Below are 23955 nucleotides of genomic sequence, written 5' to 3' on the forward strand. Positions count from 1 at the left end.
TGGGCGGCAGCCCGCCCCCCAAAACAAAATTCTTCAAAAAAAAAAAAAAAAAAAAAAAGAGGGAAAACAGCAAAGAAAGGGGAATTGGAACCATTCCTAATAAGAAAAGAGCAAACATGTATTTTTTTTGTTTCTGAAAATGTAAATTTTATAAATATGACATCTTCCAGGAGTTGAAGGCCAGCTTAACATGCATACACTTCCAACCCCTATCCCACTGCTCATCCGAAAGGCAACTTTGACAGTAGGGATTGGAGTATGCCAGTTTGGACCACATGTGACTCGTCCCTCTCCCTCAGACTTTTTTATTGTACAGTTAGAAGGAGGCAGAAGATTCCTAGATCCTCCCACTGGCCCGAGGAGCCGGCCCCCTTTGCCAGCATCTCTCAGACTAGCCTTGATTTGTCTCCCCTATGGAACTTTGCACCAGTCAAACATGGGAACCAGGCCTTGTGTCCCTTGGGAATACTGGGGCAATCTCACGACCCTCCAAGATTTTAGGAAAAGTAGGAAGTAACTCATTTATAAATCTCATTGCTCGGGGAGAAGAGGATTGCCTTTAAAATAATTGCTGTAGTCGATGTGACTTGGAAGGTTAGGACTGGAGATGAATTGGCTCTGGGTTATAATCTTGGTTTTGGAGACTTTCTCTTTGTTTCCGAGGATTATCAGCTGTGTGACTGGCAGCCGAGATGGATTCTAACTCCAGCCTTTTCCTCCTCTGATTGTGGGAAAGCCCTTTCCCCTCATTTCAGAGCATGAGTATGGGAATTGTTGATGGCTAAGGGAGGAGTAACTCTGAACACTGGGTGGAAAGGAGAAAGAACGAAAGCGTCCTGAAAAGGCAAACGAGTTTCCTCAGAGTAACGATAATACAGAATGTGGTTCTGAATGCTCTTTCTACGGTAATACTTTCAGCTTCTTTTCTTTCTTTTTTTTTTTTTAAGAGAGATTTTTTTGCTCTAGAGTGTGTGCACTCACTAGAGAGACAGAAAGTGAGAAATCACCCCCCTCCCCCCCAGGGGACATGGCCGAGCCACAGTCCCCTCTCCTCCATTCTCCTCTTGGGTTCTTGGACATGCACACACATGCGGCCAGTGTGAGTTTTAGGCTCTGGGTCTGGGACTCGAACCATGGTCAGCTATGTGGGGGTCCAGTGACGTAACCATTACGCTATCTGTTGGTCCCACTTTCAGCCTAAGATGGAGCTACACTGAGGCTTCCTTAGGGTGTCTGCAACCACAGTCAGATGGTACAGTTATGTGAGATACGCAACCAGGAGAAAGGAGAACGTGTTTCCCTGGCCACTGTAGTAAGCCAGCTTTACTTCTAGAAGTGCAGCCTGATGCAAAGTTTTTATTGAAGCCATGGTCTCAGGAGAAGGAAGAGAAGCAGGAAGGGACAGAAGAAGGAGTTACGCAAACTTGTAGTTTTGGGAGAGGTCTAGCCTCAGTCTAATCTCACAGCAAGTTCTGGAAGGTGAATTGCACCCTACCAACAGGCAAGAGAGTTGGACTGTTAAACTCACGTTAATTTGCCATTGGCTACAAGCTGCTCCCCAGGGTGAGGCTGTCATGTCTCAGGATTTCCAGGCTAGGCAGCTCCCCTCATCCAAGTTCAGTCCCCCCAGGAAGGGTAGACAGAGGTAGAGGGGTGAGCCCTGATAACCCACACCTATAGTGGCCAGGGTCTGGTGCACTTGGCTTGATAAAGGGAACCTAGGCAGATAGCAATAAACAGCCAAAATGATGGGAAATAGGGCTGGCGGGTGGCGTGGTGGTTAAGATGCTGGACTCCCACATGGCCAACCATAGTTTGAGTCCCAGACCTGATGACCTGCTTTCTTACTCTCCCGTTCTGTCACTCTCTGGTCAAAATTGAGTAACAACAAATAAATTAAATTAAAAATAAATTTTTTTTTTATAAAAAAGATCGGAAATGAAGAGTCCCTGTGCTAATAACATTCTGTAAGGACCAATGTGTGTCATATTCAGAGCCTAGGCTATTATATAACCGTTCACAGTATGGCTCAAGGCGGAGCACTGAGAGGACGTTGTATTATTTGAATGGATTGGATAACCCCGAAAATCTGGAAGGGAATGTGGAGGTCATTCTATTTCGTCTTCTCATTAGAAAAAGTAGGTCAGAATCGGCTCTGATCCCCAGTTTCTGCTTTTCCTCACATCCAGCCGATCTCATGTGTATTGAATACCTCCCTATGAATAAGACACACTTTTGGGCACTGGTCAGGGACTGAGACACAACACTCAGCCTTTGCCTCATATTTGGGAATATACTGAGATAAGGAAAAGAGGGGAGAGATAAGATGTATAAAAACTGTGCAAATCAGAAATTCAGATCTCATCCCCAGAGCAAGAAATGGAGTGCCTGAACAATTGAAAGCAAAAATGGACACCCAGGAAAATAGGTTGTGCTTGTCTCAATGTGATGGGACACCTTCACCCCAAATTTCCCTGTGTTTAAAACAAAAAAAAAAAAAAAAGAAGAAGAAGAAGAAGATATTCTGGCAACTCGTCCATTTGGGCGAGGCCGAAGATCAATATGCAAGCAGGGTTCTAGGAAAGGGGAAAACAGAAAAGAAGAAGGAAAAAAAAAAAAAAGAAAAGAAAAGAAAAAAAGCCATCCCTTTCAAAATGTTATTTTTCCATGAAAGCTTTGTTCATTCTTAGCCTAGAAGAGAAAAGTATTGAAAGTTTTATTCATTAAACAAAATTATTTTGAAACCATGGGACCAGCAGTTAGTGTAATGGCTATGTCACTGGACTCCCATGTCGTTGACCGTGGTTCAAGTCCCAGACCATGGCTTAAACTCACGCCGGGCGCTTGTGCGTGCGTGCCCAAGATCCGAGAGGAGAATGGAGGAGAAGGGATTGTGGCATGACCATCCCCCCTGGGGATGATTTCTTGCTTTCTGTCTCTCTCTGTCTCTCTCTGTCTGTCTGGCGAGCGCACGCGCCCTATTGCGAAAACCTCTCCAAAAAAAAAAAGAAAGAACTTGACTTTAGTTGAAACCTAAAGTCCTAGTGATGGGTTACATCATCCTCTGTTATCCTCTTTGTTTTATTTATTTATTTATTTATTTATTTATTTATTTATTTATTATCCCTTCTCCTCTATCCTCCTCTGGGATCTTGGGCACGCACGCACACGCGCCCGGTGTGAGTTTTAAGCCACCGGGTCCAGGACGCGAACCGTGGTCGACTACATGGGAGTCCAGCGACATAGCCATTATGCTAACTGCTGGTTCTCTGTTATCCTCTTTATAGCGTGTATCAATGAAAGAAAATTATCTTTATCCATTTGGTTTATTGACTTTATTAATCTGTCCCCTCTGTCGTCACACTAAACAGTACTTCTAAACCATTTTTTTTTTTATCATTGGGATTGTAAGGAGTCCCTGTAGACAATTTTTTTTTCCTAATCACTACGACCCATGATCTTTTTCCCTTCAGTAAAGTGTATGTAATATAAAATTAAGCATCTTGACCATTGTTGTATGTTTGATTTACTCGCATTAAGCACATTCACGGTGTTACACAACGATCACCATCATCCATTTTCATAGCTTTTCATCTCCCCAGTTCCAATTCTTCACCCATTAAGGGTTATTCCCCATTCCCCTGACCCCAGCCCCAGGACAAACACCATTCTGTTTTTTGTCTCTATGAATTTGCCTGTTTAATTTGTCTCATTTAAGTGGAATCATACAATATTTCATCTTTTGTGTCTGGCTTATTTTGCTTAGTATAATGTCTTTAGAGTTCATCCATGTTGTTGTATGTGCCAGAATTACATTCCACGTTGTGGCCAAATAGCCCCATGAAATGGGCCACCACATATTAAATCTTTGTACTGTGAGGCTTTCAAGGGTCACACACCATTGTAATATATAAGTTGTTGGTTTTTCCCCAAAAAAAGTACATATTTCTTATTTTAATCCACTATCATTAAAAATTGCTCTTTGAGTAATCAAATATTTTTGACACTTGTACACTTAGACAAGCATCCCGACACGCTTCTTTCCCTCAGTCTCACGCACTATGCTCAGTGACCCTGTATCTACCTTCTTTCTTCACAGAAGTCAAAGACTATGAACCGCCATTTGGTTCCAAGGTGCGGGAGCACCCCTGTGTGGAAAGCATGAAGGACAACGTGTTGAGGGATCGTGGACGACCAGAAATCCCCAGCTTCTGGCTCAACCACCAGGTGAGGACTGACTTTTGAATGGTGAATAATGTTTGTCGAGGGGCTGGCAGGTGGCATGGTGGTTGAAGTGTTGAACTCCCACATAGCCAACCATGGTTTGAGTCCGGACCTGGCAGCTTACATTCTCAGTTTTTTTCTCTCTCTCTCACTCGCTCTCTCCCTCACTCTGTTCCTCTCTCTGGTCAAATTAAAATAGATAAATAAAATTAATAAAATAATTCTTAAAAACAAAAAAAACACAAGATTTGTCTAAAGTAGCCTTTTAACTAGGAGAGAATTCTGGGACATTGAGTTTCCATCTAAGAACAAATCCCTTTGTGTTCTATGACCCTGTTTGGTTTTGATTATATAGAAATTTATTTTTTTCTTTTTTTGGAGAGGTTTTTGCTATAGGGCACGTGCGCTCACCAGACAGACAGAAAGCAAGAAATCACCCCCCCAGAGGGGATGGCCACGCTGCAATCCCTTCTCCTCTATTCTCCTTGGGCACATACACACACGCGCCCGGCATGAGTTTAAGCCACCCAGTCCGGGACTTCAACTGCAGTCAACTACGTGGGAGTCCAGCGACATAGCCATTATGCTAACTGCTGGTCCCAATTATATAGAAATTTTTAATAAAGTGGCTGACCCTGTTATTCTACAACCCAGCCTTCAAAGACAGTGCACAAACAGCAGTTTAAAGGGTGCTCGTCACATTTCCCAAGCCTCCTTGGTTCTGGGTTAGAACGTTCTGTTTGCAGCCTCTGTTGCTCACTCCCACGTCATTATACAAAGAGTTTATATTTCATTCCCTCTGGGTTCCAAATGTTTTCTTCTGGGAATCTTCAGCTCCGGAAGGAAATACTTAGCAGATGCGAAACAAGCGGGGTTAGTCAGGCAGCTGGACGGCGAAGCGGCTGTGGTGTGCAGAGGGCCGCATGCGGGTGTTGGCCGGCTGTGCACTGAGCTGGGACAGGCCTGCCCGACCTCACGTGGGAACAAGGAGACCCGCTCCTCACTCTGGAATGAAGGAAAGCAAAGAAGAGGAAAATGCCAGGGAAGGAACAGGAAACCTGTCTGTAGGCAACCTCTTAATGGGTTCTGCTTTGTTCTTTTCAAGAAGTGGCAGCTGGGAACCAGCAGTTAGCGTAATGGCTATGTCGCTGGACTCCCACGTAGTCGACCGCGGTTCGCGTCTCATGCCGGGCGCGTGTGCATGCGTGCCCAAGATCCCGAGAGGAGAATGGAGGAGAAGGGATTGCGGCGTGACCATCCCCCCTGGGGGGTGATTTCTCACTTTCTGTCTCTTTGTCTCTGTCTGTCTGGCGAGCGCACACGCCCTATAGCGAAAACCTCTCCAAAAACGAAAAAGGAAAAAAAAAAAATAGAAGAAGTGGCAGCTAAGCTGTCTGTGGTAAAGCAATGGCTCTGGACTTCCAGGGAGTTCTTTGCACATTCTTTGGAGGTACTTTGATGAAAAATGCAAACACCAGATTGTGAGCAGGCAAGATCTTACGTAGGTCTGACACACCCAGGAAAGAGCCCTGGATGAAGAATGAGGGAACAGTGGACTTCTGTCTCCCTGACAAACTGTTCTTTCTACTGAAGCAAACCTTTATTGCCTCCTTTAGATGAATTCTTCATCTATGAAGGCTGTGGGTAAGTCTTAGTTTTTCTTCAGGACGTGGCAAATTGAGATAAAACATAGAAATAGCATCTCAAGCACAGTGGAGAGCCTCTCCAGCAGACAGGCTTAACAGAGTCAGGGACAGGGGCTGGACCAGGCTGCGGTGGGTCAGGAGCTCCTCTGGGGTCTTAGACAAATCCTTTTCAGCTCGAAAATGTCAAGATTGTTTTGCACCAACTCTGAAATCAGAAGGTGCGAGAGTATTATGTTTCTTTCAAACGCTGTTGCCTCCTCTGCTATAGCATTCTTGTAATGAAGCCATTATTCATGATGATAAAATTCTGGAAAGAATTTGCATAATACATTTTTTCTCTTAATGAGATTTGTTGCCCTATTGATTTCAAGTTAATGCTTAATATTTAATTTAATTTACTGCCTGTAATTACAGTGCCAGAATAAAATAAATGTTACTTGTGTACCAACAATAACACTCCACTCTTAACAGGGCCATCAATCAATACCGTCAATTAGGCGAATTAGGCAATTAATTCAACATCATGAACTCATGGGCAGGGAGGGAGCGAGAGGCTCCTAGGTGTGTTGGGAACATTGTTGGTATTAAAAAGCAAGCAGGGATTGTTCTACTCTCCAAAGCAGCCTTGGGATTCATCCATCTCCCCCGGGGCCAGTTGGCGAGGGACCACCATTGGCTCTGCTGGTGCTCCAGCTGGGAGGAGCACATTCTGTTTCACCTGTCACACTAGTTCATCCCCACCTGCCTTATTTCCAAAGAGGGTTTCCAATGGGAACAAGATAACTCACAACACAAACTGAAAATTAAGCTGGTGAGAGAAAACTCTTGCCCTCTTCCTGGGTAGTTTCTTGAGTGGGGTCTTGATGGAATTAGGGTGAACCTGTACGACAGCCTAGAGTCCAGCATGTCTGCCCTCCAGAGACAGCTTCTGTTTCACAGGGTCCAGCCTCAGGTCACTGGGATGTCACAGAGGTCATCTTTGGCAGTTCTTGGAAGCTGTTACAGAATTACTTGGTCAAATGTGTGAACCTGACAAAAGGAAACCAGGCTAATGCCTGTATACCATGCTGAGGGGTAGACAACCCTATTAAAATAGGTATATATGACCTGCTATATGAATCGCTGAAAAAGCCAAAACTACAGAGACAGTAAAAGACCAGTGGTCACCAGGGGCCCAGGAGTAGGAAAGGAGGGATGAAGAAAGGGAACATAGGGGGCCAGCAGGTGGTGTGGTAGATAAAGGCGCTGTACTCACACATGACCGACCATGGTTCGAATCTTGGACTTGGTGGCTTGCTTTCTCACTTTCCCTCTCTCATTCTCTCTCTCTCTGTGTCTTTCTGGTCAAATTAAAAAATACAAATGAATGAATAAATAAAATTAAATAAATAATTCTTTAAAAAAAAAAAAGAAAAGGAACATAGAGAATTTTTAAGGCAGAGAAGCTATTCCAGATGCTATCGTAATGGTAAATACATACCATTCTACATGTGTCAAAAACCTGTGGAATATACACTGAGAGGGAAACCCTGACATACACCAGGCATGTTGGTTGATGAAGATGTGTCAATGTTAGTTCATTAAGTATAACGTGTCCACATAGGTGCAAGATATTGGTGGTGGGGAAGGCGGTGTTTGTACGGAGAGGGGTTATGTGGAAGTTCTCCACACTTCCCACTAAATTTTGCTGTGAACCGAACACTGCTGCGAATAAAATAGAACAGTGTGAAAATGGTTTTAGGTGCCACTTTGTGGGGCTTACTCAAGTGTTGAAGATACTGCCGTCCTCTAGAGGCCTCGCAGAGGGTCATCGTGCTGTCATGACCTGTCCTGATCAAATAGCACTAGAGGGAATAGGTATGACAGTCTAGGGCAGCTGTCACCTCATTTCACGTGCAGATGTCTGACACAGACAGTGGGCACTCAGAACATGTTAAATGCACAAGCTCTTTTAGACCCAGCCTGCCCTGCAAGAATGACATCAGCAGGCCACCTTGCTTGCCCTCCATGGAGCCTGCCAACTCATGGTGCCCTTTGACCTCTCTCCCACTCCAGGGCATCCAGATGGTGTGTGAGACGCTGACCGAGTGCTGGGACCATGACCCAGAGGCACGACTCACGGCTCAGTGTGTGGCGGAACGCTTCAGTGAGCTGGAGCACCTGGACAGACTCTCGGGTAGGAGCTGCTCCGAGGAGAAGATTCCCGAAGACAGCTCCCTGAACACTACCAAATAGCTCTTCCGGGGCAGGTTGGGCCAAGGCCAAAGAGGCCTCCCCGCTCACCAAAGAACAGAGGCAGCAGGAAGCTGCCGCTAAACTGATGCTTCCTGGAAAACCAAGGGGGTCACCCCTCTCCCTGTAAGCTGTCAGGATGAGCAGGAACGACAGCAGCAGGGAAGTGGGTGACATAAAGCATTCTATGCCTTTGACCTTGTCATAGGATAAGCTGTGTTAGCACTTCCTCAGGAAATGAGATTGATTTTACAATAGCCAATAACGTGCACTTTATTAATGCCTGTATATAAGTATGGAATCGCTATGTTTTATATATATCTATATATGTCTTTATCTATATATATATAGCCATACTCTGAAAAGAGACAAGGAAGATCAAATATTCCCCGGGAAGCTGGTTGTTTTGGAGAGCTCCAGACCGAGCAGAGAAGGAAAGGATCCATGACAGCGCTAGCACTTGACGCTCACACATGCAATGGTTCTCTGCCTGTATGACAGGGGGACTTTGCATCAGGAGAGAGGCTTTATGTCCCAGAGCCTCCTAGCATCATATTGCATTCACTTTTGCAAAAGAATAACTCCCTGTAGGGGGGCTCTCTTCTGGCCATGGAGCTCAGAGCTCAGTACAATCATATTGTGTAGGGACCACTGTTTCTGGGCTTCCTACATGCTATTGTTTCTCCTGGACTTCGCACTTGAGCTCCAAACCCCACATCTGATTTGTTAACCATCTTCCTCAGCCTAGTCCAGAAGGTCTGCACCATCTCTAATAGCTTAAAGTTTTGAGTCCTATTCTTTTTTTTAAAAAAAAAAAAAAAAATTATACCTATTTTTGCTCTAGGGTGCATGCACTCGCTGGAGAGACAGAGACAGATAGAAAGCAAGAAATCAACCCCAACAAGGAGAATGGTCATGCCGCCATCCCTTCTTCTCCATTCTCCTCTTGGGATTTTGGGCATGCATGCACACACCCCCCAGCATCTTTTAAGCCTCCAAGTCAGGGACTCTAACCACAGTCAACCATGTGGGAGTCTAGATGTAACCATTACACCATCTCCTGGCCCCCATTTTATACCTTCACTGGCTGTAGGAAAATCAGGACCATTTTTCCAATCCTCAACACTGCCACACCATCTACCAAAAAGATATTGTTCCTTCTTTTTCATTCCCTCCCATACTTGTACTACTGTTCTCCTCTCCCAGCCTTCAAACTTTCCTAAAAGGAAGCAAACGCCCCCCCCCATCCCTTCGGGTTAATCGTCTTTAATCTGTCATCACACGAGGCTTGAGTCTAGCTGCCTACGCAAACACCAGTGGGCTCCATCTTTCTGGGCTCCTGCATGCTCAAGCACGTTTTGGCCTCATGGGAAGGAATTGAACTACACCATATTGCCTCTGTAGGACCATGTCCTCAGGCACTCTGAACATATGGTTCGTTTGGCCAGCATAGCGTTTTTAAAATTTGGGCCACTTTTTTAAATACATGGAGATTCTGCAGAAAAATCTGGATCGCCAGGTGAGGGGAGTGTTTCCAGTTCCCTTCAGTCCACATTATTCACAAAACAAAGGTGTGAATACATCCACAAAGCTGCTTTATCTCTCTCTTTAAACATTTGTCTTATACTGCCCACCCCCACCTCAGTCTGGGAATTCAATCTGCCTGTAACCAAGGTTTCTTGTAAGAAATGTGCTTTCAAGAAGTCACTCTGGCCACGTAATGGTATGTTGACTCTCTTAGTTGGTGTTACGTTTTGAAGTTGACCTTTTGTTGGACTAAAGGGAACTTCCTATATGTGGTCCTGGTTAGCCCATGTCTCTCTGGCTTCTATATTTAAAATGTTCTCTCTGCATTAGGGAGGAGAGCACTTTACACCAAGAAGCTTTCGGCATGGTTACCGGTCTGTCCATCAGCCTTCCCAATCTTTGCAGGAACTGCAAGTGAGCACTTGAATGTGGGATTCGAGAATCCCATTTGCAATTAGGAGATCTGTGTCCACAGGGTCAAGAACAAAGCAGGAGCTTTAATTCCACAGGAAACTTATTCATCCACAAACAAGGGGTTAATACTAAAAGTAAGCTCTTTCTAAAAGATGCTTGAAGCTCCTTATTTTCAGCCAAATAGGAATCGTAGAGAGGGACTGGCAATGGGCAAGTCAGCCCTGTTTGCATTTGGGAAGGTCTTACTTTATTGAGGTGTTAGAATAAGGCTGCGCTTTGAGATTATGTGGAACCTCTAGGCACCCTGCTCAGCGAGCAGAGAGAATCAAAATCAGCTCAGCTCTAGTACCATAGAAACACCCAGAAATTCCACTTGCTCCTTAGGACTTGCTCATGCCATCCCAATAGCTGTTGCTCATTGACCTCTAGTGGTGAATTTCTAGAATACTGGTCCATTAATGGAATCTTCCAAGATTTCAAAAGAGCATTATCACTTCTGAATCATTATCACCATAAACTGGAATGTAGTGTCAGATGATACTGTGGGCTTTATATATATATATATATATTTCTTTTTCAAGAAAAAGACCAAGGAATAACATTCTATAGTTCCTAAAAATACTGACTTTTTTTTTCTACTATACCTAAAGGGAAAGTTTTATTCTTTTATGGACACTTCAGCTATACTCATGTATTAAAAATAGGAATGTGAATGCTATATACTCTTTTATATAAAAAAACTCAAGCACTTATTTTCATTCTATGCATTGTCTGTCTTTTATATACATAAAATGTTTATTAGGTTGAATAAAGCAAAAATACTCAGGAGAGCTTCCCGCTTCCTGTTTCTATTTCTAGTAACCTGTCTCTTTTGGTTATTTAGCAGTTTGCGAAGAAAGCGTTACCAGGTAAACCATCTCTAACTTTTCCTTATTTATTGTCATCGTCAACTGTCTTGAGTCCCTTTAAAAAAAAAAAACCCAGGAGCTCAATAATTTAAGAGGAAGCAGAGGCCATTGGTAGTCTGCCTTTCATCTGGCATATGGTCATCTCTGTGCCCACACGACCCCTCCCCACCATCCAGGAGCTGCCTCCATTCACGTGGCTGCTGCTTCCAGGGATCTGTATAGCTAAGGCTGCTAAAAGTGTATGTGTTTCTGGGACCACTAGATGGCATAGTGGTTACCTCCCTGGACTTCCAGGTAGTCGACTACAGTTTGAGTCCTGGACCCGAAGGCTTAAAACTCACACTGGGGGGACCAGCAGATAGCGTAATGGCTATGTTGCTGGACTCCCATATAGTCGACCGTCGTTTGCATCCCGGACCCAGGCACGTGTGCGTACGTGCGTGCCCAAGATCCCAAGAGCAGAATGGAGGAGAAGAGATTGCGTTGTGGCCATCCTCCCTAGGGGGGGTGATTTCTTGCTTTCTGTTTCTCTGTCGCTGTCTGTCTGGTGAGTGCACGTGCCCTATAACAAAAAACCTCTTCCAAAAAAAAAAACAAAACACTCACACTGGCTGCACATGCATGGGTGCCCAAAATCTCAAGAGGAGAATGGAGGAGAAGGAATTGCGGAATGGTCAATGGTGATTTCTCACTTTCTGACTCTCTGTCTCTCCGGTGAGTGCACGCCCCCTATAGAAAGGGGAAAGACAAAGAGTCCTTTCCGATCCGCCATCTGCGGTGGGGCTGCCACCGAGATTCCGATTTTCATAAAAACCCTTACAGGGAAGACCATCGCCCTCGCGGGTGAACCGTCGGATAAAATAGAAAATGTAAAAGCCAAAATCGAGGATAAGGAAGGAATTCCTCCTGATCAGCAAAGGCTGATTTTTGCTGGTAAGCAGTTGGAAGATGGGCATACCTTGTCTGACTACAACATCCAAAAGGAGTCCACGCTTTGTCTTGTGTTGAGACTTCTGGTGGTGCTAAGAAAAGAAGGAAGTCTTATACCACTCCCAAGAAGAATAAGCATAAGAGAAAGAAGGTTAAACCGGCAGTCCCGAAATACTATAAGGTGGATGAAAATGGCAAAATGAGTCACCTTCTCCGGGAGTGCACTTCAGAATATGGTGCTGGAGATTTTATGGACAGCCATTTGGACAGGCATTATTGTGGCAAATGTCTGACACTGTTTCACCAAACCAGAAGACAAGTAATTGTTTATGAGTTAATAAATGAACTAACCTTTTAAAAAAAAGAAAAAGAAAAAAGAGTTTATACCTGTTTCTAGTATTTTCCCCATTCCACATTCCAGCAGGCTGTTGGCTCTCTTTTTGACTCCTCTGTCATGTGGCATATTTCTGTATTCCTTCTTACTTAGCCACTTCGTTGCTCTTGGTATTTTTAAGAGATTTACCTGAATAGCAAGAAGAATGTGCCTTAGGAAGTTGTCTCAAGGTTATTGCTTGAAAGGTAGGAGATTCACTTCCTGAACTCCAAGTGATCTGTTTTAGAATCTGAGCGGTTCTGTGGCTTCATCTGAATTATCAAATGAACTCTAAAGTGTTGAGGTTCTAAATAGCTAATGGAGCCCTGCGTGTGTCAGGGTTTCTCAACCTCAGCAGTGCTGCAGGTTCGTGTCAAATAATTTGTTAGGAAGAGGGAGGTTGTCCTGTGTGATTAGGTTGTTTAGCAGTGCCCGTGGCTCTTATCTACTGTATATCTATAGCATCCACCCCATAACTATGACAACGAAAAAATGTCCCCAGACATCCCCCAGGATGTCCTCTGGGGGACAAAATCTCTCTCAATTAAGAATCACTGAGTTTAATGATATGGTCCTACCATGAGCATTAGTTCTCTTCTATATTAACTAGTAGTAACTTCAGCAGTTACGATTGGGTTGTCAGGAAAGTCATGACACATTTTTGCATAGAAAAACACGTCATGACTTTCCCAGCAGCCTAATCATTTTAATGGTTACTTGCTCCTCTATTGACGAGCCCTGGGAACTATGCAAATTACTTTACCTCTCTCTGTCTCAGTTTCATCATGCGTAAAATGAGATTTTACATCCTATATACTAGATACTGTTGTCAAAAGGAGTACCTGTAAGGTGTTTGGAATCGGGTCTTGAAATTGGAAAGGCTTCAATACATGTTGGCCAATACCAAGACAGTTTAATATGCTTTTTCAAAGAGGCAGATTCTGAGGTAAACCAGAGAGAGCATTAACAACATAAAAGAGAATGGGCGTATTCTCTAGGCCTCTAAGACAAGAGAGTTTGGGGCTAGCCCCATGGCCTAGTAGCTAAGGGAACCAGGTTCTACATGGCAGACCACATGGTTCAAGTCCCAGCCCCAGCAGCACACATGCTGGGCATGTGTGTGTGTGTACATACCCCAAATCCCAGTAGGATGGAGAAATGGAGGAGAAGGGATTGCAGGGTGATTGTGCTCCATTGGAGGGTGCATTCTTTCTCTTTCAAACACTCTCTCCTGATAATTAAAGAAAGAATGAAAGAAACAAGTTTGTTCTGTGAAAGCACTGATAATTTGAAGTAAATTCTCATTCACTAAGTACCCATTGTGTCATCAGATTGAAACCAATAGCTTCATGAGATAGATTTTATGCCCTTTTTACAGATGAGGAATCAGATGTTCAGAAAGCCAAATATCTCACAGGGTAGAACCCGGATGCCAAAACACGTTGTCCTGGAACTGGAATTTGGAATGCCTGACATGCTCCATTTTCTCTATTTCATGTGGTTTCTTGAGGGAACTAACCTGTCCAGCAGGACAAAGAGGCCACCCCAGGGGAAATGCCCCATTGTTGTCCCCATCCCTGGGTGTCTGCTCAGTGGGGACAAGGAAGATGCTTCCTCATCTCTGTTGCCCAACCTGCTTTCCACTCACATGTCAATGTTTTCTAAATGTTTTCTGAGAGAATGATGAGCATGAGAAAGTGTGAAGTATTTCCTAACATGAGACATGTATTTTGATTTGAGATACCTTCAGATTGTGCCACCTTTTAAAAACAGTATCTTAGTGGATCTACTTTTATTTTTCAATGTATCTTAAAAATCATTAACACATTAAGCCTGAGCTCTTATAAATATTGCTCAAAATATAGCTGAGTTTTAAAAATTGAGTTGGTTTTATAAATACACTAAGTACATAATAGTATTTATTATGCCAACCACAGGAGATGTGAATTTAAATGATTGAAGTTAAGCTCCGACCAAGGAAGAAAATCCAGATAAATTGCTAACAGTTATTGAGCATTTGGGAAGCGCCAAGCACTGTGGTCTGTGTTACCAACTTTGTCTGCTTTTTATTCTCTTTATGACAGAGCACATGTACAAAAACGTGGGGGGGGGGCGCGAGAGACAGAAGCACCCTCCACAGATTCTGGTCACACTGCAATCCCTTTACTCCAGTCTAAGAGTTCATCTGATTTTGGGGACTCGCACATGTGCCCTCAGTGTTTCAGGCAGACAAGGCCAGGGACTATCACCATGTGAGATCTGGCTTCTCTTGGACAGTGCATTACTGCTGGACCAGGGAGACAACCCTTTATCAGGGTTAATCCTCACATTAACTCTATAATGGGATCTTACTGTCCCCTTACTGTATAAATGAGGAAACTGAAGCAGAGCACAAGGTCTTGCTAAGACTCCCACAGTTGGCAACTGTCAGCACCAGGATTTGAATGGAGCTTGCACTTCCACGCTGAGCACACAATGAAGCTGGAGTTAGGCAGCAAATGTGGAGTCTCTGGAGGGCTCAAGGGTCTGATTCACCTGTTCAAAATATAAAGAAGGAGATGCAGTTAGCTCTGGAGGAGAAGAGGGTGGCTGTGAAAGAGCCCAAGGAGAGAGAGTCATTCAAGAAATGCACGTGGACTCTGGGCTCCAACCCAAGAGCCTCAGCCAAAACAGTAGCCAAGGTCTTCCTTCAGTCCCCACCCCATCCAGCCAGGCTCTGTTTTGCTGGGGTCATTTCGGTTCTCACTACTGCAAGGTCAGGAACATTCCCAGTTGGCAGTTAGTCTCCAGGGGCCCTCAGCAGGGACTCAATCCCTTGTACCCGCCAGCATCTTTTGAATGCATCCTCCCTTTGTGGCCAGGAGTTTATATTTTGTAGTGGCTGTTTTTATTTTAAGCTGGCTATGCAAATAACAAGCTAATATTCCAGTCCTGGGGGAAATCCCTTCCCTAGGTGACAGACAGGGAACTTTCCATTTAAACAAGTTTGTCTATCCTTTTTCACTAAAGGCACCACATTGGGCATCTGCTTATTTCGTTCATTTTCCTCCTGAAATGGGCTGCCTAATCATTGCTTATCACATTTCCAATTAGCTGCTTTTTTTTTTTTTTTTACTTGAATAATTATAGCACCATACTCTGGGTTTGGGGCCATGCCTTTCAGGCCTACTTTGCAAACTGTGCTGATAAAGACAAGATCACGAACTTGCCCACATTCCATGGGCTGCCAATCAGCCTCACACAGCGTAATTTAATTCTAATATACCTCCTGATCTTCAGTGCATTTAAAAATAGCTTGTTAATAGTCTTCCTATTCTAATTAAGCTAAAATTGCACACACTGTGAAATACTTACTCTTTTGCTCTCTTGCGCTCTGTCTGCTCACACAGACGCGTGCGCACACACACACACACGCACACACACACACACACACGACTGATCTGTAAAAACCTTTTCTATAGGCAGCCTGTGTAGCATAGTATGTTTCTGAAATTTGCCCTCAAAGTTGTCCATCAACTTGTGCCCATAATGGTAGACAACAGAATAAAATAATCGTCAGCTCGCAAACGCTAGGTCGTCAAAATATTTATCTAATGAAATAATCTGTGTTCAGAACAAAATGAATAAAATTGGAACCTCTACAACTAGAACCCTTTGGTTCAAATCTCAGCTCTGCTGCTAGTAGATGTGACTTTGTACAAATGTCTTAACTATTTTTACGGCTTAGTTGTATTTTTTATTTTATTTTACTTTATTTTATCTTTTTTTGCTATAGGGCTCATGTACTTGTCAGAGACAGAAAGCAGGACTGGGGATGACCATGCTGCAATCCCTTCTCCTTCATTCTCCCTGTGGTATTTTGGGCATGCACACACACACACCCTGCATGAGTTTCAAGCTGCCGGGTCCAGAACTCAAACCATAGTCGACTCTGTGGGGCTCCAGTGAGGTAACTGTTCCACCATCTGCTGGTCCCATGTCTTGGTTTCTTAATCTCTAGCATCTGGGGGATAATGATAGGACCTAGTGGGACAATTGTAGGAATTAAATGAGATACTGCTTTTTAAAAAAGCAGAACAAAGACTTGTGTACATAAGCATTAGATCTTACAGGTTGACAATCCCTTATCCAAAATGCTCCAGACCAGAAGTATTTCAGATTTCAAATTCTGGAATATTTGCATATACATAATGAGATCTCTTGGGGATGAGACCCAAATCTAAACACAATTCAGTTATGTTTCACATAAACCTTATAAACTTATCCTGTAGGCAATTCTATATATTATTTTTCTATAGCAGCATTTTAACTTGCAGCGTTTTGACTGACCTGTCACATGTGGTCAGATACATAACTTCCCACTTGTGGTGTCATGTCAGTGCTCAGTAAGTTTTGGAGCACTGTGAATTTTGGATTTTTAGAGTAGGAACATTCAACCTGTATTATTATTATTAAAGTTTTACCTCTAAAACGTAATATAGTAAAGATACCTTGTTCCCAAAATCCTTGGTAAAATTGATTCCTGAGGAAGATGAGTCATGTGTATCCTAAAACTGTAAGCAGAGCATTCCTTATCCTTGAGGAGACTATTCCATCCAGATGAAGGGCATGGCTGTGGTGGTAAATTCTGGGTCCTCTGAGATGGAAAATCTTGGGTTTTGGTCTAGTGCCACCAACACCCTTCTCTTCTATGAATTTCATTTCTTGATTTTAGAATTATCCCTGCCCTACTATGTACATTAGAAGATTCATGTTCTGTGTCTGTGTGAGTGGTGAAAGCACTCCACATCATTTTGGAATTGGTTTTATAGAATTAAATAAGCCAGAAAGATATTCTGGAATCTTGTTTTATTTTTGTTTTTGTCTGGTTTTGGTTTTGTTTTTCTGCTGTGATCCTACTGCCTCAGCCTCCCAAGTAGCTGGGACTGTAAGTGCAGCTACTTACAGTGTGCCAGGTTTTTAGGGTGGGGCAAAAATTGAACCTGGGCTTCCCATGTGGCTTGAACCTGCAGAACCACAGGATCTTTTTTATTTTTTATTTTTTTTAAAGACAGATTTTTGCTATGTGGTGTGTGTGCTTGCTGGAGAGACATAAAAGCAAGAAATCACCCCCCTCCCTTCCCCCCAGTGGGGATGGCCATGCCACAATCCCTTCTCCTCCATTCTCCACCCAGGATCTTGGGCATACACACACACACACACACACACACACACACACACACACACACATACCCAGCCAGTATGAGTTTTAAGTTACTGATCAGGACTTGAACTGCAGTCAACTATGTGCGAGTCCAGTAACATAGCCATGACACCATCTGCTGGTCCCCAGAGTCACAGGACCTTAACCAGTGCATACCACTACAGATGGGCTTACAATGTTGTTTTTAAAAGCCATTAGTTGGATAGGAAAGAACACAGTGAGAGTCATCAGTTGCCATTATAATTACATATTATATAGCAGTAAAATGTAATGTTTCAATTAAATGATAGTGACTATTGACTTCAGATTACAAACTCAAGTATGCAAGACATGTTATATCTTATTTCTATAACTATTTTTTAATTTTCTTTTATTTTGAATTTCTATCCTCTTTAGTTGGTGACAGTTTTAATTCTTTATTCTCCACTAACTCCTGAGGTTTTACCATTTTTCCAGGTCTCATACAGTCAGAGTAGGGGCAAGAGGCTGAGGAGTTCTGGTTCTCAGTTATCCATAAAACCAGATTTACCTGAAATTTCATTGCACTCATTGTTCTGGTCTGCCTCTCCTCCACTTCCTCACCTTGCTGGGGCTTGGTCTTATAGACTTGTTTCCTTGTGCCCCATGAGCTACTCCCTTATATACACCATGTCCTCAGGAGTCTGCTTGGGGACAGTGGACAAGTACTCTTTATTCCAGAGACCCCCCACAAAGCTCATCCCTTCAATTCCCAGGGATTCAGTACCCTCTACCCTTTGCTTAGCTCAGGCTCTGCCCCCACTCTTTTCTCAGATTCTGATAGCCCCTCAACTCAGAGCTTGAGTCATTAGCAACCAAACAACTAGTTTGCTTAACCTTCACATCTTCCCTGGAGAAGGAAAGAGTTGTACTGCATTTTGTCTTTCTAGTGCTTCAAAGAAAGGGAAGAAGAATCAAATGATGATTCTTTCACAATAAAAGTGAATGTTCACAGTCCTGCTACAAAAGAATACATCGGCCTTATTTATATGCATTGCAAATCCGCCAATGTAATGAAGGAAACCATACTTTCATCACATAGTTTTCTTGAGTTCATGTTCAAGTATTTCCCAAATCTTTAGGGTCTGACGGGACAATAGCCTTTTTCACAGCTGATGACACTGAAGAAATGCTAAAAAGAACAAAATGGCAGACTGAGGGTTTATTGTTGGGATGAGATCACAAAGGTCCATAATCTCAATGTTGTTTCATACCCCAAAGCTCTGGAAATCGAAATAAAGAACTCATTTGGCTTCTAAATATGACCTGAACTTATTTGGGGCTATTTACTTATTTCTTTCTTTTTTCTTTTTTCTTTTTTTTTTTTTTGGAGAGGTTTTTGCTATAGGGTGCGTGCGCTCACCAGACAGAGAGAGACATAGAGACAGAAAGCGAGAAATCACCCCCCAGGGGGGATGATCACACCACAATCCCTTCTCCTCCATTCTTCTCTCGGGATCTTGTTCACGCATGCACACGTGCCCAGCGTGAGTTCTAAGCCACTGGGTCCGGGACGTGAACCATGGTCGACTATGTGGGAGTCCAGCGACATAGCCATTATGCTAATTACTGGTTCCCAGGCTACTTACTTATTTCTCACTTAAGGTGAATATATCTTATATGGCGGCAGAAATATTAAGGAGCTTGATTAAGAGCATGTAATCTACTCCCTGCTATAGAGTATCCCATAAACCTATCATGTTTTCATACTAAAAGTCTCCCCAAATTCTAGATATTCAAACCTCTCTTCCCTGACTGTGGGGGTTTGAGATAATGGTTAGGGGAAGTTTTATATTCATTTTCTTTAGTGTCCATTGTAGAGGCACAAAAAATAATTTTCATGGCCAACCATGGTTCAAGTTCTGGGTCTGATGGCTTGCTTTCTCCCTTTCTCTCTCTCTCTCTCTCTCTCTCTCTCTGTCTCTCTTTGGTCAAAATAAATAAATTGATAAATAAAATTAAAAATAAGTAATTCTTTTTTTTTTTTTTTTTGGAGAGGTTTTTGCTACAGGGTGCATGTGCTCACCAGACAGACAGAGAGAGAAAGAGAGACAGAAAGTGAGAAATCACTCCCAGGGGAGATGGCCACACCGCAATCCCTTCTCCTCCATTCTCCTCTCAGGATCTTGGTCATGCATGCACACGTGCCTGGCGTGAGTTTAAAGCCACCGGGTCCAGGATGCGAACCACGGTTGACTACGTGGGAGTCCAGCCACATAGCCATTACGCTAACGGCTGGTTCCCAAAAATAAATAATTCTTTAAAAAAATAAATAATTTTCCCTCTACCCTTTAAAGTTCTCTACTGGGGGACATATAACCAACCAAACAAACAAACAAAAACAAACAAACAAAAGGATTAACCAGAGAAAAACAGAAATTAATTAATATGTATATCTCATGAACATTTGGGAGTTATCTAGGAACAAAGAGTTACTTTCAATGAGATGACTTAGAATTGAGACTAAAACATCATTTGCAGCTAAAAGCCAAAGAGAAAAAGTGTGTGGGGAAGCCAGAGGCCAGGAAAAGTGCAGAAAAAAGAAATGTGTTGTGGAGCCAGGGGGTGGCCCAGGGGTAGCACAATGGGACCCACATGGGAAAAGTCTGGTCCATATTCCAGGACTTCCCTACAAATGCTGAGTGTGTATGCATGTACATGACCAGAGCCAGCTGAGACAGGTGGGTCATAATGGGAAGACCTTGTTGGGGTACTTCTCTCTCTCTTTCCCCTTCTCTCGTGAAAACAAGAAATAATTTTAAAGAAAAAAAAGGTAAATAATTTTTAATGCAGATTTAAGTCAGTGTCTTCTCCATTAATAAGAGCTCTAGTGAGTTACCCATTTTTCTCTTCCTGATACAAAGAGAGAGGCATCCTAACAGATGGAGATTTCCTTCATAATTTAAATACAATATAAATGATATCCATTTCCCTTAGAAAAGCGTTAGTTCTACTCTGTTTCAGAGCTTCTTTTATGTCTGCTGTTTCTCAAAAGAATCATCTCACAATAATTTTTATGCTAAAGAGGCATATTTTGGGGTGGCACATTCTGGTCTCTTACACCATTCAGGCCAAACCATGGTACATAATCCAGTGAGGTGTAGTGAATTCAGGATAGTGATGTTAAAGCAGAAAAGGCCTTTTCATGTATCAAAATCTTGCTTCTGAACAACAAGACACAGTCTGTGATGGGATGCAAAGCAAGGAGAAAGACAGAAAGCCATCATAACTAGGTTTCTTATTTCCCCACCACCATATTTAGTCTAAACCCCAAAGGGAGACAAAGGAATTAGGAGGAGGTAAGATGTCCGTGGGGGTAGTGGCTAATTTTCTGCAGACCTGGAGGAGACATGCGGACTGAAGGTAAATCATAATCCAAAGAACACATCTGCGAAGAATAGCACTGTCCACTGTCAGCCCAAGAGAGCAGCACTGATACTAAATCTGGCACTCTACAACCTCTAGGACCCACTGAAGTGAGAAGCATATGTCTCTTGTACCACGGAATAAGACTGGGGGGTAGTTAATCACGCTAGCACCCAGTATAAAGCTCCCATCCATTCTGGCCTATTGCCCACTTACTGTTCATAAACAATGGCTCTGGTAGCTCAAGAGACTTCTCAAGTTCCATCTGCTGTGAATTAATCTAAGTCAGTGTTGTCAGTCATAATGATCAGACTCTTTTATTATCAGTAGTTTCCAATGGTTAGAAACCAATTAAGCTTCAACAATTTCACCAGAAGGTTTCAGTGAAAACCATTTCCGATTGCACAGAAGCAATCACATGATCTGTTTCATAACCTCAAAGAAGCCCCAAGTTAATCTCTTTAGGTGTTGTGACCAGACCTTCCACTTAAGACTACACAGCAATATTCTGCAGGACAGGGTAGAGCAACTTTACAGTTGGTCTCTGACACCCAGAATCTACCAAGTCAGCACCTGGACACTGTTTCAGAGCAGGCTTCTGTCAGGGGAAGCTGAGGCAAAAGTGAGTAAAGTAAAATGAATTTATTCAGGCCAAAACGAGGACGATCACCTGAACACAGAGCATTTAAGTTGCCCTGAATTATGAGCGTGGAGGTCTTCCAAAATGTGATTTCGTTTTAAAAGTCACAAGTGAAGAGTGGGTTAATGAAGTCTTACCTTGGTCAAAGCTGTAACAAGGAGGTCTGAGCATCATGATTGGCTAAGATCTATCATAAAGGGATATTGTTAAATAGTTTAAATGGAGAAAAAATGGGTTTACTGTTCAAACAATGGTGAGTAAATAATTCTCTTTGGAAGCTGGACAGGCTTGAAAGACAGACAATAGTGCACAGTAAGCTTTGTCAAGGTGTGTTGACATTCTTCGATCTTAAACTTTTGGGAAGGGCTGAAAACAATTGTTCACTTCTTTGACATTTTCAGGCTACAGGCAGATAAAGAGATATTGGAGCACAGTCCTTTCCTGTGTTTGGGGAGTCAAGGGGATCAAGAGCAGGCTCACATTCCAAGATTGGTAGGCCTTTGGCATATGAAAGTCTAGTTTCCCAGGCTACCTCCCAGAGCTATTTTTTGGGAAAAAAAAAAATGGACTCTTTAAAAAAATTTTTTTTAAATTTCACACATCAAATACCATTGCAAAAAATCTAGATTTCTGGGCTAACTGGATTCTGCTTATGTGAAGATGGAGAGAACCTTCGAGATATTTTAACCCATTCATGTATCTTGAACACTAGCAATTTCACCAATGACCATCCACCTTCACATCCATTCAGATCATTAACAAAACCTCTACGATTGACACATAAAAGTAGGTGAGCCATGTTTAGTAACAGTCTCTGAAGATGACTTTTGATTAGTTACTTCCATATACCACCCAGTGAGATTGGGGCAGCCATCTATCCTAAGAATGTATGGGGCAAGTCATTAGAAACATTGACAGAAAATGTGTATCAAGAGATTGCTGCATGGATTTAAAAAAAAATATTTTCACTAGGATGAACTCATACTTTAATGCCATGTTTCCACAAACTTTGGGGAGTATGTTTGCATATTAGAGAGTGTACACACACCAGGACCAGCAGATGGTGTAATGGTTACGTCACTGGACTCCTATGTAGTCAACTGCAGTTTGAGACCCAGACCTGGCAGCTTAAAATTCATGCTGGGCCCATGCGTGTGCATGCCCAAAATTCTGAGAGAATGGAGGAGAAGGGATTGTGGCATGACCATCCTCCTGGGGGGGGGGTGATTTCTCTCTTTCTGTTTCTCTGTCTCTCTGGTGAGTGCATGTGCTTGCCCTCTAAATAAATAAATAAATAAATAAATAAAAGAGTATATACAAACATATATATTGTTGAAAAGTTTCAAATGATTTTTTTCCCTCTGAAGGTACAGTATGTTTCATCTATAAAATAAAATTGATAATCAAATTAATAGGAAAAAGCCATACTTCAAATTTATTGCATGAATGTGTACATGAGAGTTACACAAAACATGAGACTCAGTGAAAGACCAGATAACTGAAAGCTTTATGCTTATTCAGAGAAAAAAAAAATAGATGCTTGGGGCCAAAAAAAAATCAAGGGGAGGGGTGGCAAGTGGTGTGGTTGTTAAGGGCTGGACTCCCACCTTGCCAGCCACAGATTGAGTCCCAGATCCAGTGGCTTACACCGCTTTTTCTCCTCTTTCTGTCTCTGTCTCTCTCTGGTCAAATTAAAAAAATAATAATAACAAGTAAAATTAAATAATTATTTTTTTAAAAAAACTTATTAAAAATGAGAAAAAGATGTAGGTACTGTTTTTCTGGGTGAGGTGTCAGACTTCGAATCCCTTTTTCCTGTGACTCCATTTTTTTAGGCAGGTAAGAAAAAACTTAAAGAATGTTTACTTGTAAAAGCTGATTACTGGGGGACCAGCAGATGGCATAGCAGTTATGTCACTGGACTCCTATATGGCTGACTATAATTCAAGTCCCAGACTTGGTGGCTTGAAAATCATGCCAGGTATGTGTGCATGCATGTCCAAGAGCCCATGAGGAGAATGGAGGAGAATAGATTGCAGCTTGGCCAACCCCCTGGGGGGTGATTTCTCACTTTCTCTTTCACTGTCTCTGTCTCTCTCCAGCAAGTGCCCAGGCCCTAAGGCAAAAACCTTTTTTAAAAAAATACACACACAAAAACTGATTACTGGACTACTCAGTGGCATGGTGGTTAAGGTGGCTGGTTCCCACATGACAACGCAGTTCAAGTCTCAGACCTGGTGACTTGAAAAACATGACAGGTGCGTGTGTGTGTGTGTGTACCCAAAATCCCAAGAGGAGAATGAAGTAAAAGGAATTGTGGCAGGCCATCTCCCCCAGGGGGTATTTTCTTACTTACCCTCTCTTTATCTCCCTGGGAAGTACATGAACCCTAGCAAATAAAACCCCCCCCCCAAAAAAAAGGCTATTTTACTGGTATAAATAGATGTAAATTTTTTAATAGAGGCTTTTTTTTT

General features: G+C 42.7%; 1 protein-coding gene across 3 annotated transcripts in view; it reads left to right on the top strand.

Moving 5' to 3' along the window:
• Nucleotides 1–8907, top strand: part of TGFBR2 (transforming growth factor beta receptor 2) — a 147606-nt gene extending 138699 nt beyond the window's left edge. For 2 of the 3 annotated variants that reach the window (XM_027775945.1, XM_006158954.3), the window contains 2 exons: nt 4100–4227; nt 7926–8907. In XM_027775945.1, coding sequence (XP_027631746.1) covers nt 4100–4227; nt 7926–8105 — 308 coding nt within the window. In that variant the 3' untranslated portion in view covers nt 8106–8907. The remainder of the gene's footprint in view (nt 1–4099; nt 4228–7925) is intronic. The other variant, XM_006158955.3, reaches the window with a different exon arrangement.
• Nucleotides 8908–23955: the final 15048 nt, after the last annotated feature.

The sequence above is a fragment of the Tupaia chinensis genome, unplaced genomic scaffold, assembly GCF_000334495.1.
Source record: "Tupaia chinensis unplaced genomic scaffold, TupChi_1.0 Scaffold000617_2, whole genome shotgun sequence".
Lineage (NCBI taxonomy): Eukaryota > Metazoa > Chordata > Mammalia > Scandentia > Tupaiidae > Tupaia > Tupaia belangeri.